This window comes from Pelodiscus sinensis, chromosome 7 (assembly GCF_052426305.1).
Source record: "Pelodiscus sinensis isolate ZL-2025 chromosome 7, ASM5242630v1, whole genome shotgun sequence".
Lineage (NCBI taxonomy): Eukaryota > Metazoa > Chordata > Testudines > Trionychidae > Pelodiscus > Pelodiscus sinensis.
In genome coordinates this window covers 34,659,152-34,683,132 of record NC_143058.1, presented here as the reverse complement: position 1 = coordinate 34,683,132, position 23,981 = coordinate 34,659,152, and the positions used below count along the sequence as shown (strand labels likewise).

The window sequence follows — 23,981 nt, the reverse complement described above, 5'->3', positions numbered from 1 at the left end:
CACCCCCCACACAGCCCAACCTTGTGCCCTAAGTCCATCATACACCCAAATTTCCTGCTCTGAGTCCTTCATACACCCCAGCCCAGACTCCTGCACCCCCACATCCCCAGCCCCTTGCCATAAGATTGACAAGACAGCCTGAATCTGTGCATGTAGCTATATTTGGCCAGTTATGATGTAAATCTCAAAGAACTGAGTGAAAAGATGCAGCAGCAGAAGTCCCATTAAATAAAGTCTATGAGTGCAATGTTTCATTTACGCTATTATTAATCATTGTCAGTTATCAATAATATTAAGTTGTATATTTTTAGTCATGCAAATGGGCATTCTTATACAGCTCTTTGTTGACCACTTGCTCGGAAGTTTGATGTAGTTTGGCTCTTTGGTTTGAAAAGATTGCCAATTCCGTGCTCTAAATGAACTTGTATCCTGATTCTCCCCCCGCCGCCCCCTCCAAACACATACTACAGTTTCTACTCTTAGTTACTAAATTGGTGTCCTGTGTAGAGAAATGTGACCAGTGCAACCATTATTGGCTTTTACCAATTTCAAAAGGGGCTTGAATAGCCTACAAGCTAAAACTCTTATGACTACAACAGTAATTCACAATGCAATGATGTTCCAAGTTTGTCCCTAGATATTTACTAGCAGAATACTGAGTTGTATGCCAAAAGCAGCTTTTCTTTTTGCAGAGTCTGTGTGTTATACATAGAATATACTCTATGCTTATCCTTTACTTTCTTCTGTTGTGCTTATTATACTTCAAACTCTCAACCAAGAAATGGTGCAGGTTTAATTATCATCTTTTGTCAGTCATACTTCTGTCTCATTTGTCTGCAAGTACTTGCCATTGTATTGCCCATAAAACCTCTCTTCTTAGTGAGATCACTTACTCTATGGCCATGTCTACAGTATGAAAAAGTCTGCTTTTTAAAACACGGTATCTAATATGTTTTAGAACCAGGGCATAGATGCACTAGTCTTAGTATTTGCATGTTAACTGGTGGAGGTAAACCCTAGCAAGTTGAGGTGGACCCACTCACAAATTCTCTTAACTGTTTTGTGGCTTGATAGTGTGGGTGGGGAAAATATCTTTCATTGAATCAGTTTCTGTAGGTGGAAGAGACAAGATTTGGAGCTTGCACTTCACGTCTGGACTCAGTGTGTTACTTCTAAATACATTCAAGTTGATTGTCAGCATCAGCTTGCTGGATCTCATGGTGTTCACGAATCTGTTATAAACATATATCTAATGGGTGTCTTTAAAAACTGGGCATTTACTATTTGTAATAGTTAAATGTATTGCACTGTTCGGGTGATTCTTATTCTACTTATACAGTTTTTTTTACTGCTTTCAAATCAGTATTCAGTTTCATTTTAAGACCTTAACTTTCGTGAAGACATATACTACTACTTTATTTGAAAGGAAGATAAAGAAATACATTTAAATATGCTGTAAATAGGATAAATCTCTAAATATTTAGGATCAGATTTTGACCTTGAGTAAGCAGATGTAGCACCACTGAAACCAAGTGCACAGAACCTGTTTTATGGTGTTTTAAATATCACAATGTTGGGCATATAAGGTGAAAGAGAAGTCACATGGCAAAAGCACTAATGCTACTGAAGCAGTCAGACCAGTCTTGACAAGCCCATAATAGAAATGCAAACACTGTGATTGACCAATAATTAACACTTCATTTGTTCTAAATGCTGCATTTAGTAAGTATTGCAATGGCAAATGGCAATTAATTCTAAAAATCCTGTCTTAAAACAAATTTTGGATTTCAGCATAGAATTCTCAATTCTTTTTAGGCTCCTTATTCTTCCTCTAAGATGATTATTATTCAATAACCTTGATTAAAAAAACTATACCAAACCTCTGATATATTCCTTTTAAAAAGCAAGTAAAGAAAAACTTATTTCTATAGATGCTTTCTTAAGTCATTCCTTTTGGTATAATTCATCAAAAGTATTGTCACCTTGTTCTTTCCAGACACCTTGATGCTTTCCTCCACAACCTGTCGGCATATCGCAGTATCAATTATTTTGCTTTCCTACAGGTCTGACCAGATCTCCCCACCTCTTCAGTGCACCATGTATCTGTATACATCTCATCCTGACTTTCAAGGTGCTTTTCAACTCCACTGTCTCTTTCTACATCTTAAACTTTGTTTCTCCCTACCCTCTACTTCTATAATTTGCATTCTGCCAATACTTACCTTTTTACATTTTGCTTTTGTCTGAAATGCATTTTTTTTAAACATTGCCTCTTGTATCTGACTTGACATCCTATTTTAATGTTTTAGGAGTCCTCCTACTTAGAGTCTCTCTTAAGATAGCTTGTTTGTAGCTTTTTCTTCTTTAAAGTGTCGACATATATTTTGCATCTTCTGTATTTTTGTCAGCTTTGTTGCTCTTGTATGTTGTTTCCTGTACTTGCCCATTACAGATTATAAGTGCTTTGATGAAGGGGCCATCTCTTCCTAAAAATGCCATGCAAATTTATAGTGCTAAGCAATAGAAACACTATATTAATCTTAGTGTTTAAACACATTTCTGTTCCTTTTTCGGTATCTGAACTGTACTCTTTCCGAAACCAGGAACCTCTGTATTGTTGGACAACATGTATTTTCATTTTATCTCAAGATAAATGTACTTCAAATGCATGTGCCTGTCACACACAGCTTTAGCAGAGCAGCTCCTGCTGTACGATCACTAGGCTGCTGAAAGGATACTCAATCTGTTAGTCTTGAGTGCTCTAAGGTTCTCTAGCTCTCAGTAGGCTGTAGCACTCATCCTGCCGTTGGCCTCTCTGGTATATCTCCTGGGGAGTTACCCCTTCATGAAAATGAGACCAGAAATTCCAGCTATGTTGGGCCCCCCAGGAGCAGTACTGACCCCTCAGATTTTAGACCCTCTCCAAGAACTCCAGTTGCATGAGCACTCTGAGTTAACTCTTCACTGTTACTAAGAAGTGAACACAGCAGCTTTGTAAGTATTTCCAAACACAATTATTCTTTACTTAAGCAGCATGAGAAATCCATAGGTCTAGACAAAATAGCACACTAATAAGCAGTACTTTGGGCTTGGTCCTCTGAGGATTGCAGGATTCCCAATACTACATATGGTTTCCCTTCCAAAGCATGGAGTGAGTTTCTTTCTCTGTGCGCCTGATCAGCTTGCTTCCCTTTTCCTTCGGTGGACTCTGGACTCCCCAGCTTCGAAACCATGCCCCTCAATCCTTTTCAAACATCCCTGTCCATGCTCTGTCTGTTTTTAGAGTTTACATGTCGTACCACCAAACATTAACCCCTGCAGATAACTTGTTGCAAAATGGCTTCTTACAGTCTTAATCCATCCTTTTATTCTCTCTGGGACAGGTATGTTCATTAGTTAGTAGTCTTTAACAGCTGTCTCTTTCAAAGACAGACTTTTGGGTTTCATTCCTTGCCCTACCTTTCAGCACCCAGAGACATTTTAGTACATGGAAGTAAGAAGAGTACCAGTCTCTTGTTCAAAATAATTTCAAGTTTCAAACACAGATTAACCAAGTTGACATAGTACCATTATTCAAATACCGTGATGAAGCTAATATACAATAATCTTATGGTAGATTTTATTGTTTTCAGGCTTGTTAGAAGAGACAGTCTCTGTGTGATCACCTAGTTATCTAGGCCTGAATTTGACAATTACACAGAGAATTGCTCATGTTGTTTTTAAAATTGATGACAGTTTGTATTTTCGCGTTCAGTGGGATACAGGTCTCCAAAAAGTCAATTCTTGACCGATATGATTAATTTATTCATTTTCTGGTTCTTCTTCTTTCCAGAGAACATCAAGAAAATAAGGTGTGTTAAAGATTTCTAATAATATTAGTTGAGACCAGCTAGGTCATATGAAGAAGAGATGGATGATGTAACAAATTAAAGTTTAATCATTAAAAATGTTTTTACATTTTCTCTAGAAACCAAGAAAGAAAGCAGTAGAAAGCTCCAGCAATAGTGATAGTGATTCAGGCTCCTCTTCGGACACTTCAAGTGAGGGCATTAGTAGTAGTGACTCAGATGATCTAGAGGAAGATGAGGAGGAAGAGCAAAGTATCGAAGAAAGTGAAGATGATTCTGATTCAGAGAATGAAGCACAACATAAAAACAAGAACAAGGTATGATAGGTGCATATTTTTGTAAAGCTAACAATCTTGATACTGAAAGTTACCTTTGAAAAATTAAACTCAGGTTTGTATCAGCTGAGGTATTGTTTAAGCATTAATACCTGGCAGGAAAGAGCATTTCCTGCCAGTTAATGACTCTCTCAGACTAAAATATGCCCTTAACTGAGCTGGTTGTTAACTTCTAAGAAATGCCTGACTGGGAGGTAATTTTTATTATAAATTGGAAAATATACGAATATAAAGACAAATTAAGTACATATGTACTGTAAAGTTGAGTTGAATAGTATGCTACCATGGACACTGCATTCTGTTAATAGCTGCTCCTAGGGTATCCTTTATCCTACCAAGTGCTCATAAAGCAGGATAGGAATCTTAGCATTCTGTTTCCATATTTCTGATACATATTGGCTCTTTTCCTCTTGTCTGCAATTTCCAGAGGCATTCCAAAGTTATCATGCAGCTTGTGTTAGCTAGAAACCCTTCTATAGCTTGCTGCCAGATCTTCTGTTCCTGTGGGAGCAGTCAAGTGGAGGTTCGTTTTGCCCTCAACTTTTCTTTGCCAAGTTACTATTTTATCTTTTTTCTTTTCAGACAATAACAAAAGTAAACAGTTATTTTGTCTGCCATTTCTCTCTCTGGATCAAGATTTGAGCCATGGGATGGTTGCAGCTACCCAGAGTTGGCATTTTAGTACCTCCCTGTGGAACTCCTCTTCCCCCACTGCAGGCACTGCATAACTGTCATGTAAACACCAAGCTAAAACCAAGTGGTGCTTTGTAAGGCAGCTTTTACAGGCTCTTCAGAAGGTGAATTGCGCCCTGCCTGTTCTGAGCCTGTCAGCTCTTTTACTGAAAGACTGTGACTTGGATATGCACTTGAGGTCCTCCCCATGCCCCAAGAAGCCATTACTCCAACACAGAAAAGCCGAATCTTTAGACACAAAACAGAGCAGAAAGAGACTCTAGTGATGAGGAGGACTTCAGTTAGCCAGTCCCAGGACATAACAGGACCAGAAAGAAAAATCCTGTAAAGGACTCCAGGCTTTCCTTTGAGCTCCCTAGAGAAAGAAGCAGGGCTTGTACTGAGAGCTGGAATCAAGGAACACTGGTGATGAAATCTCATTTCTCTGGTTAGGAGAGTGGGATCCTGAGGGGATGCCATTGAAAAGATTTTTCTGGAGGACTCAAGGCATTGCATAAAGAAGCCACTAAAGATCAGCCCTAGCCACAACTGAATGGGAACATCTGCAGAGGACCAGAAGGGCTAAAAAATCCAAAATGAGCAAAAAAGAGAGGAGAAAAAACTAAAAAAAAACCAAAGCATAAACTAAGCAGTGTTTGCTCTCTGACTCAGAAGCCATTATCTCTACTGTAGAAGGGGCTTAGGACATAGAAAAAAAATATAAGAAACATTTTGTTCCTCTTAAAATGTTTGACACTATGTATTGAAAGTTTACAGCCATGATCCAGATCCAACCTTAAGGCACTAGATGGCAATCTAGAAGTCAAATAAAGTACCTGCCTCTAATTCATAATTTGAATCATTCTTCTAGACCAAAGAGCTGACAGCCTCACTAGGGCCCTGGGCAAAGCAGGGGTGGCTCTTCACTTCTGGAAGGAGTGGTGCAGGGGGTAGCCAGCCCTCAACATTGCCTGGACTGCAGCATGTCCCCACTCCCTACACCCAAACCCTATACAGTGCTCTGGTGCTCCAGCAGCAATGAAGGGCCCGGGGCACTTTCCCTCTTTGTCTCCCCCCCCCCCCCTTGTCGGTGAGCCTGCTTCTTAGATGGTGATCAGAGAGGAATGGGAACTCCCTGGTAAGGGTAAATGCTGTAGCAGGCATGCATCTAAGTACTGCATACTGCCAGAATAAAAAAATGTCATTACAGATATACCACAGACCAATGTTCCAGTGACATCTTTAGCAAAAGATAGGGTAATCCCACCTCTAGGAGATTTCTTCCTCCAAGATCCAACTAATAGGAAGAGGAAAGCCTTCATCAGAAGATACAAAAAACAGAACTATGTAGCACTTTAAAGACTAACAAGATGGTTTATTAGGTGATGAGCTTTCCTGGGCCAGACCCACTTCCTATTCATCAGTAGGAACTTTGATGCTTTGTTGGCCATCCTGAAAGCATCTGTGCTTTGCATGAATCACAATGTCCTGGGAAGAGGACCTTAAGATCATGAAGAATGGAGACTATCCTGAATTCCACTATTTATTTGGTGTATGCAGTCCTGTTAAGCCAAGCCATGGAGATCTTATCAGTGATGTTCGAGATCGAAAAGAGAGTTGAGTCATTTTGCAGACCTCAAAATGTGCCTCATTGTTTGTGATTAGGCACATTGACATAGTGGACTGTCTCTGAAATAGTGCCAAAGTTCCACTGCAATGTAAATTCTGTGTCCAGTACAGTATTAATTCAGAAGGCTCCTTTTTCTTTGTGATGTTGAGTGGGGTTTAATTAATAGAGATTGCCTGTCTCCTAGAACTGGAAGGGACCTTGAATCCAGTCCCCTGCCTTCACAGCAGGACCAAGTACCATCCCTGACAAATTTTTGCCCCAAATTCCTAACTGGCCTCTGCAAGGATTGAACTCACAATCCTGGGTTTAGGAGGCTAATATGCAAACCACTGAGCTATCCCTCCCCTCTCAAGTTATCGCTTTCTCTGCAGGCCATGTAGCTTGCCACATATATTTTAAATAATTATTTCGCCCTGTAAAATTATCCACGATGGGTGCCTTTCTTCCAGCCTCCTTACAAAAAAAATTACCAAGATCCCTGTCTTGAGCAACTTTGTCAAATGTAAGCTGATGTTAAATTAAATCTCCACTCTCCAGGTCAGAGGACCAGTAGGATTTCTTCAGAAGAAAGATTCGTAGGGCTACTTTGTTTTCTTCATTTTCCAGAAGAGCTTTGGGAAGATGGGTGTGGGTATGATTCAAAGCTGTTCTGGATCTCAGGCACTCCACAGGTGGATGATGAAAACAAGATTTCTTCTTCATTTCAATGGCCTGTCTTAAGGGGACTTCCTTACTTTTGTGGCTCTAGCAGATGTTCTCATGCAACTATGCAGCTGTGGACTATTATAATTTGCATGGCCCACTGCCGGTGAAGATGCCCAGTTCAGCCTCTTATCTCCCGCAGTCTTTCCAAGATGCTGGAGATAATACTAACCAGACTCAGGTCTCAGGGCCCTTATGTTGATCGGGGTTCTGATTTAAGCAGTAGCACACAGTGCCACAGTCTGAACGCTGGAACCGCTTCAGGCACACAGATTTCACGAAGAGAGTTTACCTGGCAATGTAAATAGACATTGTTGGTAAAGTATGCAAGGGTAGCCTTAGCTCAGTGTTTGCATCTGCTGGACGACTTTGTTTCTTGTAGAAGAGCTTGAGCAAGATTCCCTATCAAGTGCTTCCTGGCCATTCTTCTGAAAGTATAGAACCATGCAGCCGAACGCCTGCAAGATCAGGCACAGGTGCCAGGTGCCAAACACGCTCAGATGTGGACAATCCCTGTGCCTTCCAGATTCATAACTAGTACCGGGTGGCTGATGGGAGTCACAGTACAGTGTCTGGTATCTGAAACTTCAAGGAAAGGAACAAGAGAATCAACCATTGGACCTCAAAGATGTCAAGCTAGTGCTATGGAAGTTCTAGAATTACTTAGAGGGAAAACGTGTTCTGGTGCAGTTGGGCAACATGATTACTATCGGCATGTACCAGTAACCAAGAGGGAAGGAGGAGTGTTAACTTCGCATGCAGAAGTGATGGAAATAGTGAAATGGACAGCATAGCAGAAGCTGAGTCAGCAACTCAGAATGGTGTCTGTATCAGAAAATCCTAACTCTGATTTTGCAGAAGTTCAGCTTTCTTGAAGTTAATCTATTCAGCAGTCAAAAGAACTCAAAGCAGTCCAAGTTTTTCACAAGGGTCTCAAACCCCAAATCACCCCTGGGAATGAATGCTCTTTCATATAGGTGACCAGAAATTCTGCAGTATGTATTCCCACTTTTTCCACTTCTGAGAGAGATGATCCAGAAGATAAGGTGAGAGAGTCTTACCTAAAGTGTTGCAACAGCTTTTTGGCTAGGTGACGTGTCTTTGGACAGAATGAAGGCATGGAAAAATTAATTCACCTCATGGAAGAATGATTCTGTGATTCTTAGCACCACTTTGTTGTCATGGAACACTCAGTGAGGATAAAGCTGATCAGGATGGCCAGAAAACAGGTTATGATGATTAGCAGGGCTCAACAAACTATTGAATCTACTCGCCTGTGCAGAGTAGATTTCAGCCCGGTGCCCCGTTTACCAGTTTACCAATGCGGCTCTTGTGCATGCGCAGTGCGGGGCTGGCGAGTGGCTTCCGCCACCATTTGTGAAGCCCTGATGATTAGGTGAAATGGAGGTACTGATATCAGTGACTCAAAAACTGTGTAGTAAAGGCTTTTAACACGGTTGGTAGGTTCAACTTGGGAAAGATTGATTTGGCCAGACTGGCTGCTATGAGAAATTTGGATAGATGAGGTTTCTGTGTCAAGAAACCAGATGATCTTGCAAATATGAGACTACATTGACACCTGGCACTGTTATAGTGGGATGAAATTCCTTATCCACATCTTCCTAAAGCAAGCCCAGGATAACTGGGATTACAGGATCCTTCGGATTTTTGTTGTATTCTGGTCATCATGAGCTAAACTTAGTCTACGTGGAGGAGTAGGCCTTTAGTGGTGTAGCTTGTCAGGAGTATAGTTCTATTCAGTTTGGAAGATCATCTCAGTGCAATAATCATGCTGTGAGTTGCAGGTGGTCTGGATGAAGAAATGGGCCTGGTTAAAAGATGTCCAGTCTCACTAGTCCTGCAGTTAGGGTTCCAATTTCAGTTCTGTCAGATCAGAAAACCATGTCTCTCTTTGGCCATTGTGGTGTTGCCACTGTTGCCTTTGCCTCTTCTATAAGAGCACTGAAGTATACTAAGCGTGCCTAATTGACAAGAAGATCGGGTTTCTTGTTTGTTACTTTTCATCTGATGTACTAAGGAATCAGGTATCCAACCTATTACTGACTAGGTGGATCAAGCTGTGCACGATAGAGACATGTACCATGCATCAGGTGGTGCATGGTACATGCCTGTTCAAGACTCAATCAAGGTACACTTCACAAGATGTGTGGTGGTGATGTGGGTGGAAAGAGCTTGAGCTACTATCACAAGAGATCCGCGGGGTAGTAAAATGGTCTTTGCTAGTTCATGTCTTCAGCAGAAGCCTCCCTTTTGGCAACAAGGCATTTCAGGCAGGATTCAGTAATAGTATTGCTAATTAATTCTGGGGGCTCTTCCTTGTCTTATTCTGTATTTCCTCTTGCTCTCTACATCTGTTGACTGTTCACTGTTCTATATCTACTAGCCAATAGCCCATCATAAGACAGGATTTTCGGGTCTCTTCTCCACATCTCTCTCTCTCTCTCTCTCTCCTCCTCCTATTTGCCTCCCCCCCTCTCTCTCAGCTGTCCTCCGCCTCCTGCCTCTCTCTCCCATCTCTCTTTCTCTTCTCCCCCTCCTTCCTCTCACTCGGGGAACCACAGAGCCCAAACGGTCGCATGCGCCACTTGCTCCCGCGCGGTGGCCCGGCTAAGTGGCGCAGAAGTCAGCCAAGCGCCACTGCGGGAGGCGAATGGGGGTGGGGCGGTGATGTTCACGGCCAGGGAGCAGGGCCTGGAGCCCCTGTCACGCCGCACATCATCGCCCCGCCCCTCTTCTCCTCCCGCAGTGGCGCTCGACTGACTTTTGCGCCGCTCAGCTGGGCCACTGTGGGGGAGTGGCACAGAAGTCAGCTGAGCGCCATGGGGGAGGCAAAGGATGTGACTTGGGCAACAGCGCTGCCCAGAGGCAACAGCCAGTATTTCAGCATTACAGAGTCACAGGCATTGGGCTACTATATATATATCAGAATCATGGGACAAGCTGGATTTGTGCAATGGTACATTTCTTACCAGATGATTTATTTTCTGTTACAGTGTCTCCTACAGTTCTACCTCCCTAACTGGCTTCCAAGCCAAGGGACATGTCTTTAGACCATAGCTTACCGTGCATAGTTTATTGGTTGACTTAGGGGTTATTTTTACTAATCTTTTTCTGAAGTTGTTACTTATTTTCTTGAATGAATCATCTGGCAGCCTGTCAGAGAAAGGGCAGGGTTAGTACAGAGAATGTTAGTTTTGAACCGCCTTACAAAACTGCAGCGAGAATAGAGAATAGCCTATACATATCAGAACTGTACAGTATGATGTTAGAAATGCAATACCATTATGTTTATCAAGAATATATTTCAAAGCAACTCATGTTTAGCATTGTTTTCATGTTAAAAGATGAAGATCAAGCAATTAAATATACTGTAAGATTAATTTAAAATAAATTATTTTATTTTGAGAGAATTCAAGATGCTTTACGGTGATTAATGATATAACATTTTGCTTGTCATCAATATTTAATGAGCTTGTATAATCTATACAAATTTTGTAAAATATTTTTTACAGGTGCTAATGCATAGTGGTGTAACAGACATGAAAGCAGATGGACAAAAAACGCATGACAAGTCCCAGGAAAAGAGAATACACCAGCAGATACCTCTTATGTCTGATTCCCAGACTCCCTCATCATTCCAGTCCCAGCAGATGCAGCCTCAGGTTTTGTCACAGCAGCTTCCCTTTATTTTCCAAAGCTCTCAGGCAAAGGAGGAATCTGTGAACAAACACACAAGTGTAATACAGTCTACGGGATTGGTGCCCAGTGTGAAACCTTTGTCTTTGGTAAATCAAGCCAAAAAGGAAACTTACTTAAAACTTATAGTTCCTTCTCCCGATCTTCTAAAAGCAGGGAATAAAAATACCTCTGAAGAATCTAGCCCTTTGACCAGTGATGTAAGATCAAAACGGGTGAGCAGAAATTACTGGCTTACCAATACTTTATTCCACAGCAACTGTGTCTATATGAATGTCCTTTTTGAAAAATTGTAGCATTATGTTTTTCAAGTACTTTATTATAAAATACAGATTTTGGGAGAGAGTTGTATTGTTTTAAATTACACAAAACTTAATCTTGGCATATTTAAAAAACTCTATTAGGTTTTGAATGGTGTTAATTACTGATAGTTATGTGCAGTTAGTACTAAATCAGTATTAAAGATATCTGGTTGCACTTTAGAACAGCTAATCATAAGACTCAGGTAAAAGGTTTTATATTACTGAGTGTATTATGTAAACTATCAGTGCCTTTTAGTATTCTGACACAATATTTTTGAAAAATCAGCTCATAGCGTTACACCGTGTTCATGAAGTACCCACAGTAGTTGCTTCTCAGAACATACTTGGTTTCAAGGTTGATTAGTTTCATACTCTGCAGACACTGGTCCCTTACAAGTCCACTGAATGACAGTAGAATGCCATTGAAAGTGCCACACAAGGTTTACAGTAAGTCACTCTGGCTCAGTGAAACTAGTGCTCATGCTGATAAGCTCTTAGGGCCAGATTTTTAAAGATATTTGGGTGCCTATAAGTGTAGGTAAGTATCAAATGGGATTTTAAAAGTGTATAGAACATTAACTTCTATTGATATCAGTGGAAGTTAGATGTCTAGTAGTTTTAAAAAATGTCATTGATATCAATAGAAGTTAGTGGCTAAGGCTCTATAAAAATCCCGCTAGTTATTTATCTACATTTTTAGTTTCTGAGTATCTTTAAAAATCTGGCCGTTATCCACAAGAAACTCAGTAAGACTATTAATGTGAGTATTCACCAGGGCTCTGTCCAGACTCAGGGTTTTTTTCGGGAAAAGTAGCCTTTTTCCGAAAAAACTTCCCCTGCATCCAGACTCAAGCCGCGTTCTTTCGAAATTAAATCGAAAGAACGCGGCTTTTCTTTCGATGGCGGTAAACATCATTTCACGAGGAAGAACGCCTTCTTTCGAAAGTTCCTCTTTCGAAAGAAGGCGTTCTTCAATGTAAATAGGGCTTCTTCGAAAGAGAGCATCCAGACTCACTGGATGCTTTCTTTCGAAAAAGCAAGCCGCTTTTTCGAAAGTTCAACATGCAGTCTAGACGCTCTCTTTCGAAAGAGGCTCTTTCGAAAGTATCTTTCGAAAGAGCCTCTTTCAAAAGAGGCTTGCAGTCTAGACATAGCCCAGGGTAATAGAGGGGAACCAGAATCTAGCACTAAGACAGTAATACAAGAATAATGTAGCGCATTAGCATTAGGAGCATGAGTGTCACCTGAAATCATTGCTCTAAACTAATAGGGGCTATAACATGGATATTTTCTGAAGGCAGCCTATGAAATGTTTGACTCTGTTGGGAGCACTCTCCAGTTCTTAATCAGTGGGTTAGATTTTTGCATTTGGAGGATCCTTGAAAAAAAGCAAAAGCTTGAGAGATTCTTCAAGCTCCAGTGGAATATTGACCTATGGGAGGAAAGGAAAATACTTTACTGCTAATAAAAATATAAAAACTCATGTTTTAAGGCAGTATTTAAGGTTTAACATACATTAATGGCAAGTCTACATTTAAAATGCTGCATTGGCACAGCTGCAGCACTTTAATGAAGATGTACATTGAAAAGAGAAAGATCTTCCAGCATAGTTAATTCATCTCCCTGAAGGATGGTTCTTATGTTGGTGGGAAAAGCATGGTGCTGTCTGGAAGGGTGGGGACGGGGAGCGGAGTTGGTCAGTACAACTACATCACTCCTTGTAGATTTTTCACACTGTTGAGCAACATAGATATGCCAATGTAGACATGTAGAATAGACCATACCTAACTAAATAATGCAGTATTATTTTCTTATTGTTTATCGTAGTATCTTAGAATTCTGAGGGATCTGAAATACTATAATATAATATTAGGAAAAATAGAAGCTAAAGACAGTGTAAGTGCACCTTGCTGGATTATGAAGGTTATAAACTTCTGTATTAATTGTACTAGAAGGTTTACCCAGAGTTACTTGGGCCCTTCAGGGCAGGGGGCTGCAAGTATCAGAGGTGCAGGAGTCAGGACGGGGATTTGGGAATGTGTTGGGCTCAAGGCTAGGGGAGTGAGGAGTGCAGGAGTCAGGGCACAGATTGGGGGGAGGGGGCTCAGGGTAGAGAGTGGGGGTGCCAGAGTCAGGATGGGGGCTTGAAGTCACAGGAAAACTGAGGGTAAGGGGCTCAGCCTAAGGTGCTGAAAAATTGGGGGGACTTACCAGAGCCACCCATAGTGGGTGGAAGTGTTGCTGCTCCGTCGACAGTTCTTCCTGGGGAGCTGGGGCTATGTTGCCCTGGATATTTCTCCCACAAGCTGCGCTGCCCCCCCATCCTGGGGAGAGGATGGGACTGGGTCCTCGCTAGGGGTGGGGGGATTGGGCTGGCAGGTGGCTTCTCGCAAGGAGAACAGGGTTGCTGGCTGGCAGGACCCCCTCCCTCATTCAGCGTTGGGGGTAGGAGGCCTGCTTACTTTGGTCATTGGCTGGCTATATGGAGAACCCTGGCCACTCTTCCTGGTGCAGCTATCCCCCTGTGGTCACTCTGCAGAATAGCTATCTCCCACACTCGCCTCCCCCCTGTGGTCATTACAGAACATAACTGTCCCTGCTCTCAGAACTTTTCCTTTCCATTGTAATAGAGATGTAGCCATGTTAGTGTGATCTTGCTGAAACAAAAGAAAGGATTATGCAGTACTTTAAAGACTAACAAGATGGTTTATTAGGTGGTGATCTTTCGTTGGCCCGACCCACTTCCTCAGATCAAATTCTAGAAGAGAATTGGCATGACCATATGTACCAAAGGAATACAATGAAAAAAAAGTGAACACATTATAAAACTGACAAATCAGATTTAGAACAGAAGGGGGATGAGGAGAAGGGCTAGTATCTATGAGATAATGATACTAGGGACGATAATTGGGGAAGCTATCTTTGTAATTGGTAAGGTAATTAGCATCTTTGTTAAGGCCCACTTAAATAAAGTGTCAAATTTAAGCATGAATGACATTTCTGAGGTTTCTTTTTGTAGTCTGGTGTTAAAGTCTCTTTGAAGTAAGATACATGTAGTGAGGTCACTAAGATTATGCCCAGGTTGGTTGAAATGAAAAGAAACTGGTTTATCCTTGTGAAGATGTCTGATTTGTGGGCATTAATTCTTTGGCGAAGTATCTGAGAAGTTTGTCCGATATACATGGCAGAAGGACCCTGTTGGTACATGATGGCATAAATTATATTTCTGGATGAACAGGAATATGTGTTCTTGATCTTGTAACTGACATGGTTAGGTCCAGTGATGGTGTCATCAGAGTAAATATGTGGTCAAAGTTGGCAACGGGGTTTGTTGCAAGGGAAAGTTCCAGGGTTGGCATGGGCGTGGTATGTCCTGTGGTTGTTGGTAAGAATCATCCTGAGGTTACGTGGTTGTCTATAGGAGACTATATTGGAGACTGTCCCCCTAACCTGTTCCAATATAGGTTGTAGGTTATTGATAATGCGTTGGAGGGGTTTAAGTTTGGGGCCATAGGTGATGACAAGTGGTGTTCTATTGCTGGTTTTCTTGGGCCTGTCTTGAAGTAGATGGTTTCTGGGTATTCGTCTGGCTCTTTCAATTTGTTTGTTTTTTTTTATTTCCCCCAGTGGTTAATTGAGAATTACAAACGCTTAGTAGAGATCCTGAAGTTTCTGGTCTCTGTCAGTGGGATTAGAGCAAATGCTGTTGTACCTAAGGGCTTGGCTATAGACGATGGATCGTATGGTGTGTCCTGGTTGGGAGCTGGAGGCATGTAGGTAACTGTAGGAGTCAGTGGGTTTTCTGTAGAGAGTGGTATTTAATTTACCATTAGTAATTTGTACTGTGGTATATTACTAATTGTAAATTAAATACCACTCTTACGATAAGAGGAAGCTATGTACCAAATTTGGTGGTCCTAGCTCTTAGGGGTTTAGCAGGAGTTCTTGAGCAATACAGACTCATGGATGGATGGACTCCTGGATAGACAGACATACTCACTCTCTAAAATGTGTATATATAGATTACATGCTGACAAAGAAAGAAAAAGGGATTTTGTCATATGGCTCCTATTAAGGAGTTGAGTTGCTAAAAATCAGTGCACCGCATTGAAAATTCACTCCTCTGGGATTGTCCAGCCTGAGTATTTTTATCTTTGCTTCTCATGATTTCAGTCAGATTGTTAATGTAGTTTTAACACTTTAACATGTGTAGTGTGTAATCATAATTTCTTATTCGTGTATGGATATTGCCTGTATATTTTCATTGATTATTTTCCCTTGGGGAAAATGGAGTATTCTTATGGCCCTTAAAAGAGCCTTGAAAATATAGCATAAGGTCTACTGTAAACTTCTGAGGCACCCTGATAGGAGTTTAAAACTGATTAAGATGTATGGAAAGGGAATCTCTTGGTGGTTGTTGAGTGAATTCAAGAGCTGCTTTGTTTCCCTAACTAAAGAATAAGTATGCTGCCTTTGAGCATTTTCAACCACTGCTCATCTAGATAACCAACAGCCTGGTATTCTAACAACGCCTTTTGGAATGATCCTAGTGGCTCGCATATTCTCATTGATTTCTGTTTCAAATTTTGCTATTCCAGACATCTTTTAATCTTCTGTTATTTTAAGAAGCCATTATGATGATGTATTCATTAAGTGTTATATTTAGTGTTTAAGATTTATGAGCTAACAGTTTGATTTGCATTAAGTTGTTTTACTGTGTGTAAATAAGAAAAGCAAGATTATCAGATTTCCATAGCAATAGAAGTAAAAAACACTACACTGGGCATGTCCTGTTTCGTGTATTTTTTTCTGATGGCCATGTTTTAATAAGAGATAAATTATTAGTTTCCAGTTATAAGTGTAGCAGGTGATAGGAGTGTTCAGACTGAAGCTTATATCATTACTCCCATGAGCTTAATATCTTGAATCCCTGGGTCAGTCATCTTTCTTTACTTGATTTATCACTGAAAAATCTAGATGTCCTAATACCCGATCATCTTAGGGTTGCCAGATGGTTTCAGCAAAAATACCGTAATCTCTCTTCTTCTTCCCTCCCCCCCTCCCCTCCAAAAAAAAAAGTGCCAGGAAAATTTTTGTTGGCATAGGCCACTCCCCCCACCCCTCCCTAATTTCTGTCAGGTGCTGATCTGGGAAAAGCATTTTGTATATCCAGTATTTTCTAAATGTATTTACCAGACAGATGGTGCAAATACTGGGCTATCTGGTCCAATGCCGGACACCTGGCAACCCTAGATCATCTACCCACCTTGTGAGCTACCTATTCTCCCACCTACTAAACTTACTTTTTGTGGATGCAAAAGGTGAGGGCAAATATAATTTTCCTCGTGAGATGCAGTCTTTTTTTATTTTGTTGCCTCTCTGTCTCCACAGGAACAATATAAACAGACATTCCCAACACAGTTCAAGAAACACGAATCATCTAAGAACCTGAAGAAGGTTATCGCAGCTTTGTCAAGTCCAAAACCAACCTCTAGTTTACCAGCTCATCAAAAACACGCATCTCTAGAAAACAACCATTCTAATCCATTCTTGACAAATGCACTTTTAAATAATCACCAACCTAATGGAGTTATTCAGAGTGTCATTCAGGAAGCACCTCTAGCACTTATAACCAAATCTAAATCCCAGCCTAAGCTAAATGAAAACATGGCTACTTCTAGCAGTGCCCCCTTTTCTTCACCAGGAAATGTAAGTACTTGTGGGAAAAAAACATCTGGTAACCGGACACCTGTTATGCCCTCTACCTCTCCTGTGTTACCTGGTCTGGGAAAGGAAAAAGCAGTCAGCAATAATGCAATAACATCAGTAAAAACACAGCACCGCCTTCATTCTTCAAAAACTTTAGTGGAACAGTTTAGAGGAACAGATTCAGACATTCCTAGTAGTAAAGACTCTGATGACTCAAATGAAGACGATGATGATGACGATGATGAAGAAGATGATGATGAAGATGAAGATGATGAGGATTCTGATGATAGCCAATCAGGTTATTATTTAACTTTTCAATATAAACATTGAAAATATTAATCAAAATTTTGAAGAAATAAATTTTCTAACACTCTTGTTACTTTGTTCTGTACTGGTTCCAGTCAAGTTAAAGTCTGGGGAAATTCATAATGATCGTCTAGTGATACTAAAAGGCATCCTTTTAAAACATTTCTTAATTAATTTATCCACAGTCTTGGGAAATGCGAGAATGACACAAAGCTACAATGCACAATTCTCAGTGTGCTGTTGATTGTCTCTTTATAATATGTATTTTTTTACTGTTTTTCCAAAGAATCTGACAGTAATTCAGAGTCGGATACAGAAGGGTCTGAAGATGAGGAGGAGGATGAAAAAGATCAAGATGAATCTGATACCGATACAGAGGGAGAGAAAACATCACTGAAACTGAATAAAACAACTTCCTCTGTGAAAAGCTCTTCCATCGGTCTGTCAGCTCACTCTACGCCACTTAATCTCCAAATAGTAAAGACTCCAAGCTCTGCTCCTGCTGCCTTATGTCCTGAATCTCAGTCACCAGTTTTTCTTGGGACGCCGCCTTCTACACTTACCCCAAGTACACATTGTGGTATCTTTATTATCTTTTATATAACAAAGTGTCTGAGGAATGTGTGTCATAAATGTATTTAAGAATCATAGTCAAGTGTCCATAATGTACAGTGTTGCAACTTGACACTGACCTTCCTATCCTTTGCATGATCTTTAGAGGCACTGACCATCTGTAACTTCCATTGAGTCAGAATTGTGGATACTTAGTACCTTTCTGGACCACTACCTGAATTCTAAAGTTGATTCCCAGAATTTATTTTCAAAACATCTGGGGTGATCATTACTGTCTTTCTGGGACTGCGACTAGTGGATAGAGCACCAGCCAGGGTCTCAAGGTGTCTGGGTCTGGAGTTCGGACAGACCACTTCACTTCTCTGTGCCTCACATTCCACATCTCTAGAATGGAAATAGTGATACTAGTCTCTTTTCTAACTACTTGGAAATCTATGGTATAAGACCTAACTAGTAGTATTTTTCTATTTCAGTTAAAGAAGGACCTTCCCACTCCACATTGTGTACACTGCACCAAAAACTGCCTATCTTTACACTCTTCTCAACAAGAATATTGTCTGTTCCATTATTTTTGCAAAGTTCACAATAGATAATTTAATAATACATTTATGACACATTTTAAGTATTACCTTTAGCTTTTTGTGTGCAAATGATCATTCTTTTATTTCCCAATTCATAATATTCAATAATTATTAAAATGAGTCTGTTGATTGTTAGTGGAGTGCTACTTACTTCTGATGAAAATAAATATTTTTGTTTTGACATTGAATCAGACAATATTTGACAATATTTTGACATTGAATCAGAAACCAATTTATCCTTACATTTAGAGTTTAGTGAAATAAGAGTTGCTTGCTTAACCACTAATGAAAAGTCATCTGCTGTTATGCAGATTGGCTTTGAAATAACCTATTTTTATCTTTCTCTTTCCGTTAGATGCAGGCTTTTTGGTTTTACATCATATGAATAACCTGAATTCTTATCCCCTGAAACTTATATTATTCTTCAGCACTCTGATTAGCTGGCACTAGTTTTATTTAATAATATAAGCTTACACGTGGTGCAAAAATTTGGCATGTCCATATTTGTCTGTATTTTGTTTCTGTATGGAATTGATGTGCATTTTATCTTAAATGTTTTCTTTAATATGTGGTATATCGCTTTCTGCCTACTCAGATCCACCACTCTAGAATCAAAGGTTATTTTTTGTCTGCCATATTATTAGTCAGTCATGTAAAAAGATTTATCACCTTGCTTAACCATTTATAACTGTATCCAGTCTCCACTGCTACTCTGCCTTTAGTTTACTTGCATCAAAAGTGCACACTATTAGAAAGCAGTGTCTATTTTTTGCACAAATCTGGTACTCATTGAGAAAGGACATATAAGATAAATGTAATTAAGACTTATTAATACTTAATTTCTGATAAATTATGCTTCCCTTGATTTCAAGGATGCCTCGGATGTCCACTTCTCATTGCCTATTGCAGAGGAGGTACAGTAGAACCTCAGATTGACAAACACCTCGGGAATGGATGTTTTTTAACTCTGAAATGTTTGTGACTCTGAAAAAAAGTTAAGGTTGAAAAATTCACAACTGAACTTTGAATATAACTTTGAAACTTTACTATGTAGCAGAAAAATTCTGCTTTCTTTTTATTTTTTTAGTAGTTTATGTTTAACACTGCACTGTATTTTTTTTGTCTCTGCTGCCGCCTAATTGTGTACTTTAAGTTTCAAATGAGAGAACTCTTAAGTTCTACTATATTCACAACTAAAGAGAATCCAGTGGGAAAAGGACCTTCCAAAAAAGTAGTGGGTGCAAATAATTTGTATTCAGTTTGTGTCATATACGCAATGGATAGAAGGTGTTTGCTGTTCTGGTTTGGGGATCTGAGTAATGGAAAGCACTTATCAGTAAAGTGATTCTCTGTCATCTCATTGCTTTCCAATGCTAATCAATTAAACTCTATTTAAGGTACTTCAAAAAGGCGAAGAATAACAGATGAACGAGAGTTGCGTATTCCCTTAGAGTATGGGTACGTTTTATATTTATTTGAACAGTATTTGGAAGGCGATCGCATGGACTGTTTCATAAAGTGAATGGTCACTTGTTTTTAAAAATGGCATTGTCAAGTTTGACATGGAATTTGCAAAGTCACTCAGGGACTTAAGCACTCCTTTGACTTTGAGTGACACTTTCTGTCCCTTTGAAAATTCCAGTCTTCACATATATTGTCTCTCAATTACTTCCAAATCAACTTTGATTAGTTTCAGATGTTAAGATTTGTTACTTAATTGTTTTGAAATTGAAAATTCAGTAGTAGTTTTGTCAGTAATTCACGGACCAAAATAGAATCTGTTCATTTTCCCAGAACAGTGTGTGCACTAAAATGTTAAAATTTATTTTAAAGGTTGATAAAATAACCTGGTACAATGCCATTTTTGCACCAGTCACATTTTTGCCGTAATCACTTCAGATCCATGGTGTCCAACCAGTTCTGAAGCCAGTAGCCACTATAGTGGCTACTGCTAAAGTGAACTAAACATACTCAACCAGCCAAATAGCCACGTGTGACTAGTGGCTAGCGTGTTGGACATCACAGTTTTAGATATCTTGTCTCTTGACTTTAATGTAAAATTAATAAATTCATGTTCATATTGAATTCAAGAAAAGAGTTTTAATGCACACCTATATTTACTATTACTATAGCTGGCAAAGAGAAACGCGGGTAAGGAATTTTGGTGGTCGCCTTCAGGGAGAAGTAGCATATTATGCACCATGTGGAAAGAAGCTGAGGCAGTATCCTGAAGTAGTAAAGGTACATACATACTTTTTCTTCAATTTGTATGCCTTCTGGTAAAATTAAGAATGTGTACAATAAAAAAATGCACTTTTCCTCAAATAAAATTCCTTGATACAAAATATTGTGTGATGTACCCTAACCTGTTTCTAAATTGACTTCTTATAGAGGCATATCCCCTTGATAGAGTTTGCAGAACATTTAACTCCTGACATTAGCTGTACATCAAAGCTGGGCTGTAATTATTTAAAACCTGAAGTGGAAAAATATGTGATTTTTTCAGTATCTCAGCAGAAATGGAATAATGGATATCTCAAGGGACAATTTCAGCTTCAGTGCAAAAATAGGAGTGGGTGACTTCTATGAAGCCAGAGATGGACCGCAGGTATCCACTTTTTAAAAAGTAAAGTCTTTGATCCAAGGAGTAGTAACATAATTCTAGATGAAGTAATTTTTACTACGCTCTGGAACATTGCCTGTTAGCTAATTCATTCTTATAATCGTACATAATACTTTACAGTAGCTTTTGTTGAGAGCTGAAGATCTGATCCTGGGAGGTGCTGAAAATTTGTGTCTCACTGAGTTCAGTACGCGATTGCAGGGACTCAGCATGTCCCAAGGTCAGCTCTAAAACTATAGTTGTCTAGTAAGAAAGAATTTGAGTAAGTGTTTTAAGTGAACACATTCAGATATTTCTTAGAGTAGTTATTCTTATTATGTTATATGAACTCCATATCTGTAGAACTTCTGTGCATGTATGTATCATGTTTCTTTTTGTATTTTCATTCAACTGATGTATTTAAGATACATTCTTAAAACACAGGTATTTACTATGTAGACAGTATGGTGGTGGCTTTTCTGAAGCATCCACATGTTATGCACAGTTGTATGAATATACATTCTATTTGAGCATGGGGGAACTCTGCTTTGCTTTATATGGCTAACATAGCCACTTCACAGAAGAATAAATTATGAGTAAGCTGTGCTACACCACCATCTATTTTTTCTAGCTTAGGAACTTTCATTTTTTTATGACTTCATGGCAGGGAATATATTTACTTAAAGATAGCTCTTCCCTTTATATCATTGCATAAATGTGGACAGATATCAGAAAAATGTTATCAATAATTCCTCGAATTTCAACACTCGTTGCTTGAGGCAATGGAGTCCCTGTAAGAGTATAAACTGAAGGCATACTAGATCACTCACTTTGGGATGGCATTGGGTGACTTCCGGTACATTGAAGAATCTGATATCATAGATCCCCTGTAAGTCAGCCATTGTAAACCAAAGGTTGAATCTTAAATCAAGATCAATAAATCATGTAACTATTGAACACCTGTTCTTTGATTTTAAGTCGCTGCTAGTATCCTGGACATCAGGTCAATTCCTCTTTTTCCTGTCTGACACATTCTCCTCCTCTCCTGAGTCCCTATCCTTAATTACTTCTTCCACCCATCCCACCTTATTTATAGTGAGATGTATCCTGACCTCCTTTGGGAATGCAAAGTTTCAGAAAGGAGGAACTGAAGGAAGGCCACGGTTCAGTCATAAGGCTCGGTAATGAATTATCCCAAATCTTTTCTAAACATCATGCAACAATTCCAGTTTTTATTGCTTCTGCTACATTCTGCTCTAGTCAAAGCAGTTTTATTTAAAACACAAACAAACATGAAAGTGGAGAATAAAACAGAGAAAGTGGCTATTAACAAATACTGTTTTGGTACAGGTGGTAGCTTAGATAGATTGAGTATTATTATCAAACCGAGGTCACACCTTTCTATTTTACTCTTAAAAGATCTTGAGATCGCCATTGGTGATGTTAGAGTTTAACTGATTAACCGTTTAACCATTAAGCTGATGCTTATTGGTTAATGGTATCAGTTAAGCTCTGCTGGTTCCTGGAGAAGCAGCTTCACTACTGCAGGGCAGCAAAGACATCTCCCCGGGTGCTGAGCCAGCAGGGCCTGACAGACCTACTCGTGGAGGGGCTTTGCAGTATAAAGCTAAGCTTCATATTCGAGAGCCTGCAGTTCATGTAACCTCTTAAGATTTTTAGTGGTTGCATTGTTACCGTATTAATCTCCAATGGCATCCTTATGACTGGATTGTCCTCAGTGTATAATGTGTGTAAGATGTTAGGAACAGATAGTCTTCTGCCTTCTGAGCTCTTACAGGTTCAATGCTAAATTCTGTTGGGTTGGCAAACACTGTTCTCTCTTAGCTCCTTTGCTGGTTGGTCGAGAAGAAATGGGACATGGCCTTATCTTTCTTCCATATACCATATAGCAGAACTGGTAGGATGCTGAGGTGAAGCATACACTGTATCAGATGGGAGAGTGTGACAGAACAAGTCTGCAGTATGCGTGCCTCAGGAATATTAAGAGAAGCTGTGGCTAGTTCAACCAAATTTCTTTCTAAACTATAACACTAAAGCATTGCTTACCAACCCTTCCCTCCACCAACCCTTTTGCTTCCATTGTAGATGCTAAATTGTGATGCTTGATATGTAACTAGATGATACACACTGACTTAGTCAAAGACCAAATCCTGACAAGCAAACACGAAGAATTTTCAGATTCCTCAGATTGAAACTCAAAGCTACTGTGTTCATCTTGGGTGGAGGAGGGAGCCATTTCAGAATTTTTGGAAAGATCTAGCAATATCTGCCTTGTGGATATATTAGACATATTGATTAGATCTATACAGGATGTTTGCCTTTGGATAATAATTATAGGTAAGTAATTTCATTCTTTAAGGAAACACCTTTTTATTGTAAAGTAAGTGTGTTTGGGATTGCATCACCTTCAGTGAGAATAATGTTTGTTCACAGTAGCTACATTGTCATATATCACCATACAAGTTATTCTAGGATGTTTTCAAATCTTATACTGTGTATGTTGTGTATGTGTGTAGGCTATATGTACATGCTCTTATATATGTCTATATATGTTTATGCTTAAGAGTCTTGATCCTACTCCTAATTTTTTTCTATGACAATTGATACTTATAAAGCATGATCCTAATATATTCGGTGTGTAATATGATTACAGAATGTCTGTTCTGTGTCACTACCACTGTTTGGATATCACAAACGAATCTGATTCATTTCAATCAGAATTTATGAGCATTTGCACTTTCCAGACTTAAGTGGCATGTGGATCTTATATTTGTTTTTTATTTATTTTATTTGAAATACGTTAATTCTGTAAACATTTAAATAGTAAATCAAAGCTTTTTTTAATTAGAGACTTTGTCTTTTAAAATCAACCCCTTAGATTTAGTAGATTTGTTTTTACATCAATTTTTTTAATGACAAAAATAAACTTTACCATTCCTCATTGGCATTTTTATTACACGTGGAATCAGTTTAGCTTTTGAAT

At 39.4% G+C, this 23,981-nt stretch overlaps 1 protein-coding gene across 25 annotated transcripts in view; it reads left to right on the top strand.

Annotated features, from left to right (window-relative positions):
• Window positions 1-23,981, top strand: part of BAZ2B (bromodomain adjacent to zinc finger domain 2B) — a 331,616-nt gene that overhangs the window by 185,115 nt on the left and 122,520 nt on the right. For 18 of the 25 annotated variants that reach the window (XM_075933462.2, XM_075933455.2, XM_075933459.2 and 15 more), the window contains 7 exons: window positions 3,968-4,165; window positions 10,721-11,119; window positions 16,598-17,213; window positions 17,508-17,801; window positions 19,773-19,833; window positions 20,508-20,616; window positions 20,882-20,983. In XM_075933462.2, coding sequence (XP_075789577.1) covers window positions 3,968-4,165; window positions 10,721-11,119; window positions 16,598-17,213; window positions 17,508-17,801; window positions 19,773-19,833; window positions 20,508-20,616; window positions 20,882-20,983 — 1,779 coding nt within the window. The remainder of the gene's footprint in view (window positions 1-3,967; window positions 4,166-10,720; window positions 11,120-16,597; window positions 17,214-17,507; window positions 17,802-19,772; window positions 19,834-20,507; window positions 20,617-20,881; window positions 20,984-23,981) is intronic. The other 7 variants (XM_075933475.2, XM_075933473.2, XM_075933468.2 and 4 more) reach the window with 3 other exon arrangements.